Raw genomic sequence first — 8,847 nt, 5'->3', positions numbered from 1 at the left:
GAAAAGCTTCTCTTGTATACTGTTTATACAGATCAAATTATTACACACTGCATTGTGCTAGAATAGGGTAAAACAATAATAATACTTAATAAAGTGTAAAAGCTACGGGAAAAGTGCAGTGTAGGTGGACGATAAAGTGCAAGATCATAACGAGGTAGATCGTGAGGCCAGGAGTCCCATTTTGTCGTTCAAGAATCTGATAACAGTGGGACGGAAGCTATTCTTGAGCCTGGAGGAACTCAGTAGGGCCGTGATCTTGACTGGTTCCTGGCTCGTTTCTTTCAGCAATTTGTGTGTGGTAATCTGGATTTCCAGCGTCTGTAGGATTTGGGCTGTTGAGCCAGGTGGTACATACACTTCTGTATCTATTTTGTGTGGGAAGAAACATAACATTTGAGGACTTTGGTCTTTTGGGGTTAGAAGGGGGGGGGATTGGTAAAAGTGCTGGCAGCTCTCTGGTTCCCGGGGAGACGGGCTCCGGGGCCGGTGGGGCCGAGTTGTGACCCCTCCGACCCTGTCTCTCTCCCCACCCCCCCGCTTCCTCCCACAGGCTGATGTCATATCACGTGACGGTCGCGCAGAATTTTGTAAACAGGCTTGTGGCTCCGAAATTAGCTGAAAATGCGGGGGGATCCTGAGATTAGGAGATAAAAGTAACCGAGTCTTTAGAGCTTCCAGATAACTTTATCCCAGCATTGCTAAAGTAGTTTGAAGTAATATTTACAGTATGTAAATTAGCGAGGTTTTCCACTGTGGTTTCTGAGGTGGCTGTAGTGTGCTGGATTAACCCCCACCCCCCCCGCCGCCTCTGCTTTGCAGCGTTCCCGCCTCACTTCCGGTGCGAGGCCCCGAGCCGGGACTGGAAGTGGAGGCGATGAGATAGCGGTGGCGGCGCTGAGGGCGTGAAGTTAGCGAGTGGCCGGGAGCCACCGGGGGGGGTGGAGCGGACCGATATAGTGAGCTGGAACGGCGCTCCGCGGCCCAGAACCAACCGCTGTGGGAGGGGAAGGAGTGAGGGGCGGGCGGCCGGGGCGGCAGGCCGGGAGCCGGGCGATGGCGTTGTGCGGGGCCATGGCGGCGGCGGCCGCCCTGCCGTGCGAAGTCATCGTGCACATCTTCTCCTTCCTGCCCCCCTGGGACCGGTTGCGGGCCTCGTCCGTCTGCTCCAAGTGGCGCGAGTGCCTCTTCTACCCTTCGCTGTGGCCGGAGCTGCGGCTCCGCCTCCGCGGCTCGGCCGCCGAGCGCTGCCGCCTCGACTTCCTCATGAAGAAGTGCGGCTCATTCGTACGGGAGCTGCGTGTGGAGTTCGAGAGTGGCGGCGGGGGCCGGCCCGACCCCCTCAGGAGTTACATGGATGAGGTTGTATGCGTGTTGAAAAGCGTGAGGAGCAACCGCAACCTGCAGAAACTCAGCGTGTTCGGCGACATATACCTGCAGGAGCCTGACGACAAACACTCGCACGAGTAGGTGTCCGGCAGCGGGGAGAGCGGGAGGCAGGGGTCCGGGGTCCCAGACAGGCTTGGAAGCCGTGCCCTGTTCATGTTGCACGACATCTTGTTTGTCTACCTGACTGTCCCTTCCTTCCCCGAGCGATTGATATGTAGTGGCTTTGGTCTCAGAGGTCTCTCTGCTGCAATATCGCGTTGTTTCTCAGTATCTACAAGTCCTTTATGAGTTAGGGAGCAGAGAATTGCAGCCGATTCTATTACTTAGTGTGTTTGTTTACGGGCACTTTCGCAACCTTCCTCCAAAATATTGATTGTTACACCTTTAAAAATAACATGTTCTGTGAGTCTTCGGTGCGCTTGGGAAACATTTGGCTTTGTGGGTCCGCCTGTCCTGGGCCCTACATTTTCATAGAGCGAGCAGCGAAACTTTGCACAGGGCCATTTTTGTCCTATCTTTACAGAATATTAATGGATATTTAATTGATTAAAATACCTGTTTTCTTCCTCCCCGTCATGCTGGGACTTGGCTAGTGTTTTTTTTTGCCAACTACTGTTTGTGCCTTTTTTACTGGCTGGTATGTAGCATGGAGGAAATCATTTAGCAAGTAGCGGAACTTCCGTAGATGCTGCCTAACCTGCTGAGTTCCTCCAGCAATTTGGTATGTTGCTTTGGATTTCCAGCATCTGCAGACCTTCTCGTGTTTGTGTTTTAAACTTTAAAATCCATAAAATCTTAACTTTATCATTAATACTGATAGTAACATACAGAGCCTCAACAAATAGTCATAAAAATGTAACAGAGTGCTGGCCCGCTGGTCCATCGAGTCCATGCTAAACCATTTAAACTGCCTTCTCCCATTGACCTGCACCCCGACCATAGCCCTCCATACTCCCTACCATCCAAGTACCTATCCAAACTTCTCTTAAGTGTTGAAATTGAGCTCGCATGCACCATTTGTGCTGGCAGCTCTCATGACCCTCTGAGTAAAAAATTTCCCCTCTGTTCCCTTAAACTTTTCACCTTTCACCTTTAACCCATAATCTCTAGTTGTAGTCCCACCCAACCTCAGTGGGAAAAGCCTGCTTGCATATACCTTGTCTATACCCCTCATAATTTTGTATACCTCTATCAAATCTTACCTCAGTCTTCTAAAATCCAAGGAATAAAGTGCTGATCTATCAATCTTTTGTTATAACTTAGATCCTCCTGTCCTGCAAAATCCTTGTGAACTTTCTCTGTACTCTTTCAACCTTATTTACAACAATCACGTCGGCAGGTGACCAAAACTGCACACAATAATCAAAATTAGGTTTCGCCCAATGTCTTGTACAACTTCAACATAACATCCCAATGCCTGTATGCAGTACTTGGATTTATGAAGGCCAATGTGCCAAAAGCTTTCTTTACAATCCTATCTTCCTGTGTCTCCACTTCCAATGAATTATCGACCTGCATTCCCACATCCCTTTGTTCTACTATTTCTCAATCTCCAGGTCTATCCATTTCCCCCCCAAAGAAAGGTACAATAAGCAGTCCAGAGATTCTTTTTCCCCGACATATCTTGACATTTTTGATTTATCCATTGCGTCAGGCTGTAAAGAAGACTTGTACAACAGAATAGCTGAACAACTCAGTGAAGAGCAGTGCTAATATTACTTCTGCATCTTTGGATTGTGAAAATTAGATGTGCAAGCTTTATTCCTGAGGATGCTGAAATTGAAACTAAGATTTAAATTTTGCTTTCTTTTTGTTAATATTTGCTTTGAGGCTGTACTGAATGCATATTACTTTGAGTTATATTATTGCAATATATAAATATGGCACTTTGTAGTGGTAGGCAAGTAGTATTGATTAAGAATCTTAAAAACTTTACATTTTGCCCGACGCTGGCCTGAATCGACGTAGTAGTTACATTTATGTCCTGTGAGTTCTAAGATCTTTATAGGATCAACTGTTTTGTATCATACATACTGTATTTAACTAAATGTAGTGTCATAATAAGGGAAGTAATATTTCCATTAGTAAACCCCAGTGAAAAATGCAGACTTGTTGACCATAATTATCTGGCTAATTAATACAGCAATCAATATTCCTTTTTCAATCTTTTTATTAGTTTCATAAAGATATAAACATGACATGGTAGTAGTACAAAGTTATCAGGAATACATTGTTATAATTAACGAGTGATTATAAAGCTAAATAATACTTAAATGATAAACTCCCAATCATATAGGATACCAATGAATAATATAAAACAAAGAAAAATATCTAAACAAAAATCATGAAAAAGGGAAAAAAAATCAATATTCCTTATGATTGTAAAATTGGAACCATTTAAGGAAATCTTTGATTCTGCAACTTAAAATATTCTTTATTTGTTTTGCTTGAGTTTTTATTTTATTGTAGAAAGCGGCTGGGTTGCATTAGATTTGGAGAATTTTTTTTAACCAATGACAAGAGTCTCTTGTCTCTTGTATAACTTTTATATTTGCCCTTTTATTTTTCTGTCTTTTTAATGTTTGTGATTTCTCTTCCGGTTTCATTTTCTTTTTCTTTTATTTCTATTTCTTTAGATCGCTACTTAAAACAAAAGTCTGAGCAGATTATTTTTATCCCAGTCTGCATCCATTGGTTCTTCAGTATGCTAAAGAATATTTTCTGCTGCTCCAGACAATTTATAGATTTTTACAAAATATATAGGTCTCATACCAGTGGAATTGTTGCCCTTTTGTTAAAGGTAAGGTTTACTAGGGTATATTGCACTTTCAGGAGTTTGATACTGAAACTTGATGTATTAAAAATGGAAGTTGGCCTCTGCCTCTACATGAAAGTGAAATTTGATAATTAATTTCCAATTATATTTTAATGTGATTGTCATAAGACCCAGTACCTTACGTAAAGGAATCAAATATCAAAGCATATTTCTTTTGTTGGAGGGAACATAAAAAGACATATGCTATATATGATTGGAAAATGTTACACTAAAATAGCTTGCAGATCAAAAGTACAGAATTCTCAGTTTTCACTAAAGCTTATCTATCAATATAAAATGAAGATCTACAGTTGATGCACATTACAAATCTCCATCTCTCAGCAAACTGATAGGATTTGGGGCTGGGCTATGGCTGCTGTGTAAATTGAGTGGTTGCTGCATGTTGCAGAGCTGATCCTCCATTGCATCGTTTGTCTGTGCTTGTTGCTAGGATAGGTGTGTGATGTAGCTCATTCACATGTCTACAGCTTTACTGCAGTAAGTGGTCATGCTGAAGGAAGTATGAATAATAACTATGCAGTAATGTGGTCTAGTTGTGGTTTGAGATCTGAGTGAAATTTGTCAAACTCAGGAAAACTGTCCTGTGGTAATCTGATCCTGCGTTCATTTTGCTTGTGTTTCTGTTTTCAGTGTTTCTTGGGGTTTTTTTGAATTTGTTAGGGCATTCTGAGCTGAGTTAGACATTTATGGAGGAGCCTGCAAAATACCAAAAGCATCACAGCACCAATAAACTGCAGAATAGTGTGGCTTTCACATCTACCTTGGAGCAGTTCTGTTTGTGAGTGGAAGGAGAACAACTTTTTAAAAATAATTGCTGTCTGTCTCTTCTGTTTTATTTAACAAGTATGTTGTTTTAATTCTGAAACTTATTAAATGCTTTTTGGCAGTGAATTGACACTGTTCGTGTCAATGTTTGTAAAATTATTTTGATGTTTCAGCCCTGTAATTATCATCAGCATGACTGGTAAGTACAATTCTGTGGATTAAACATGTTCATGGAATATGACAGCTGACATAATAGTAAAAATCAAGAAAACATTTTCTTAATAAATAATGAATACTAAATTAGAAAAGCATCCTGCAACATATTTATTTGAAGAACACTTTAAATAACTGAAGGAGACAATATAATTTGGAATAACTATACTTTGCCACCATCTCGTGTGCAGCATTGATACTGCAGTGAGAAGAAGAATGCAACTGGCCCAGGTATTTTGTATTTTGCTTGAAGGTGTGCTTTGGTGCAGGTTCTACACCCTGGAGTATTGCCCTTTTCATCAAACCAACATTCCATAAATTACTATCATCCCCAAAATGTTACCTAACATGCAAAATACAGAGAATGATAATTGAAGAAACCATCCTGCAGGGGATGTTAATATAACCTGAAAAGCAAGTGCCTTCAATTGAATTATTTTTCCATAGCTGGAATGGATCATTTTTTTTAGGAAAGTAACTGCTTGATTAAGGAATTTGTATTTAATGTTTTTTCATTAAATGGAAGCTGATTACTATATATGACATAAGAAAGTTCAAAGCCCAGAAATCCACAGCTTAAATATGTAAAGAAATAATGAAAAAAAATCAAATAACTGCAGATGCTGGAAAACTGAAATTAAAATAAGTGTTTGAGATGCTCAGGTCAGGCAGCATCTATGGACAGAGGATCAGTTAATTGTGATCAGAATTGGAGTTCAAACATGCTTTAACTTGCAGAGAAACGGGGAGGGGCAGAGGGTATAAAGGGACTGAGCTAATGGAGTAACTGTATTTTAATAATTGGAACTGTGTAGTTGGTTCTGACAATGGTAAAATCTAAAGTGTAACTGGCAATTTTTGTGGTGAAAGGAGGATCAAGAAAAAGTGCAGATTTCAATTGACAGCAAGTGATGGGTGCATGGATTTTTCTTGCTTCATTCTTGTAGCTCTGATTCAGTAAGCATCCTGTTCCCAATAAACTCTGGGTGCAGAGTTGAAGGATTTTAAGGGCTTTTGTCTTAAATGAATTGCTGATGTTTAGAAATGTAGCAAATGTAATACTTTTGTTTATTACAGAATCCAACAATTGATTGAAGAGGTATTGGGAAATTCCAAACATCTGAAATGGCTCTCCCTTGGTTTTATGCTGGAGGTAGTAACTCCCACAACACTAGCAGCCTTGCCTCAGTCCAGTGCCAACTGCATTGAACATCTGAGTCTCCTGGATACCCATTTTATTAATAAAACCCCAATTATTGAGGCAGTTGAGTTGGAGCGCTTTCTTAACCTGCGATCACTTGCATTGGATTTCTGCGATTTTACTGCTGAAGTAACACGAGTGCTCGCCAACAGCAACCATGTGCCTTTGCATAGGTTGTCTCTTGTAATACATCATCTCTCGATGTCCAACATACACGTTTTAGATAACATGCCACAAGATGCAGATTGGAAGGTGCTTACCAGGCACTGTGCAAATCTTCATGTTTACATCATGGCCTTTAATGTCAGGAATGACATTTTGCTTAGAATTCTGAAGCCAAGCATACCTTTAGGGAGAATTCACTTTGACAGCTCAACTAATGGTGTTTCAGGTGCCGTGGTAGATCTCATATCCAGGCAGTATGACAAATCCCTTACCCACTTCCTCCTAATAAAGGATGCAGAGCAAGGCATTAATGGTTTTCCAGATCTCAGCGACAACCGCAATGAAGACCCTTTGGTGCTTTTGGCATGGAAGTGTACAAAGCTTTCTCACCTTTCAATCCATGGTAAGCAGTGGGTCTACTTGTGCTTTTTTTTGTATTAATGTTGGTCTTGGTGTGATAATTTTTGACTTGTGTTTCTCTTCTTGAGTATTTATTCTTGAATAATAGAAAGCAATGAACTTTACAGAAAAATAAACTGTATAGATTGAATAGTAAAGCAGTGCAAAATTAGACATTTATAGGAGAAATAATGTTAGCTGAAGAGCCTTCCCGTGCTGTGCTGTTCCATGAAATTGTCAAAATTTCTAGAGCAGTTAATCATTAAAATGAAATTAGTTTTCTGGCCAATGAACTAATTTTTGTACTGAATATTAAATAGGTGAAATATGTTTTAGAGGATTATGCTTCCACTGTTAAACTGGTTTCTTGGGAAAACAGCAATGTGAAATTTTAGATAGCAACTTTATTGTGATTGTCATGGTGCTGCATTGTGGATTGCTTGGTGATGTATTTTAACCTTATCTGGAGTCCATAGTTAATAGCCAAGTTTGTGTGAATTCTGTAAAAAAAAAATTGTGTAAATATTGTTTGAGTCCCTAATTTTTAAATGTTTTCCTCAATCCAGGTTATGCAGTTTGGGCGCATAATCTCATTGCTATAGCTCGGCTCCGTGGGCCAGAGCTGCAAGTCCTGGAGGTCACTGAGGAAAGCATTAATTTTGATGAAGATGCGATGGCTGACCTGGATGGAGATCCTGTGCAGAATCTCATTGAAGAAGTGTCCATAGGCTTAGGAAAGCGGTGGCATCCAGTAATGAAAAATGAAACCCTTTACGTTTTCAGTGAGACCACTCGTTATTTTTACAAAGAGATGCAGCGCTTCAGTGAAGGCATTTAGCATTTCAAAACTTGTGTATTAGAGGGCCCTGCATTTTTCAGTAATAAGTTAACATTTACATGTGCTGTTAATTAGTATTAGTTATAAATATATACACTTGTTTATCTTGCTTAACCTGTAAATGTAGTCGGTATTGGTTTAGAAGTAGATGTGGCAAGAGTCACTGGATTTTCTCTGTCAGCGCCTGTGTCAACTGCCAAAGAAAACAGAATGAAGAAGTGCCCACATGCTGGCAGGGGCAGGCCAATGGCTGGTCAGCCAGAACCTACGAGTTTAAAAGGTCGAATTTTCGACCTGTGGTACACAGCTGTGCTGTGGCTCAGTCAACAACTTTCAGCTCTTAAATGAACGTGCACCTGGTTCACTGTGAATAGTGAATACAAAAAAAAATCAGTTCTAACAAAGCTATGAGCTGCTGCTATGATTTTTGAGAACATTCCACTAGGATAACTTTTAAAATCTTGTTAAAGCAAGAGGCTTTAAAAGCCGCAATGTTCAGGGCAACCGCGGGTACAGTCGTGGTCTCTGTGAGACTAGCACCTGACCCCAGTTTTAAGTGGTACGAATGTTGTGCATTTAATGTAAAGGACAGCCAGTATTACTCAGTGTGGCCATCATGCTGCCCAGCAGTGCTGTGACCTGGCTGCTTTGTATAAGCTTGTAAAACAAATTTACTGTATGCAACATATGTCAAGATTCTATTTATGAAGAAAGTGTGAGTGGTGATTGTTTCAAATGGTTTTACCATCTTGTCAAAGATGATGCATTTTGACAGGTGTGCATTATGTTGCGTGTCTCCAGTGATTAATGCACTTACCATGCGGATTTTATATGTACATCTGTAGAGTGGATCCACTGGTGCAATGTATGAAAATGCCAGATGTGGTGAGATTTTATCATTGAATGAGATCATATGAAATACTGACAGAAAATGTGAGGAAAGCAGTTGAATGTTAAATTAATGTTTAAAGTTGTGTTGACTGCTGATTGTTTTAATCTATCAATAAAGCATTCAAATGTCTTATTTACGTAATGTTTAGTGCT

General features: G+C 40.5%; 1 protein-coding gene across 1 annotated transcript; it reads left to right on the top strand.

Annotated features, from left to right (window-relative positions):
- Positions 1-636: 636 nt before the first annotated feature.
- LOC134347464 (F-box only protein 33) lies at positions 637-7,805 on the top strand. The gene is made up of 3 exons (XM_063049792.1): positions 637-1,463; positions 6,278-6,969; positions 7,532-7,805. The coding sequence occupies exons 1-3, from the start codon at positions 1,054-1,056 to the stop codon at positions 7,801-7,803; spliced, it is 1,374 nt and encodes a 457-aa protein (XP_062905862.1). The 5' UTR covers positions 637-1,053; the 3' UTR covers positions 7,804-7,805.
- Positions 7,806-8,847: the final 1,042 nt, after the last annotated feature.

The sequence above is a fragment of the Mobula hypostoma genome, chromosome 1 (assembly GCF_963921235.1).
Source record: "Mobula hypostoma chromosome 1, sMobHyp1.1, whole genome shotgun sequence".
Lineage (NCBI taxonomy): Eukaryota > Metazoa > Chordata > Chondrichthyes > Myliobatiformes > Myliobatidae > Mobula > Mobula hypostoma.
Note: the sequence above shows the minus strand (reverse complement) of the source record. Positions and strands in the feature narration are given on the sequence as shown.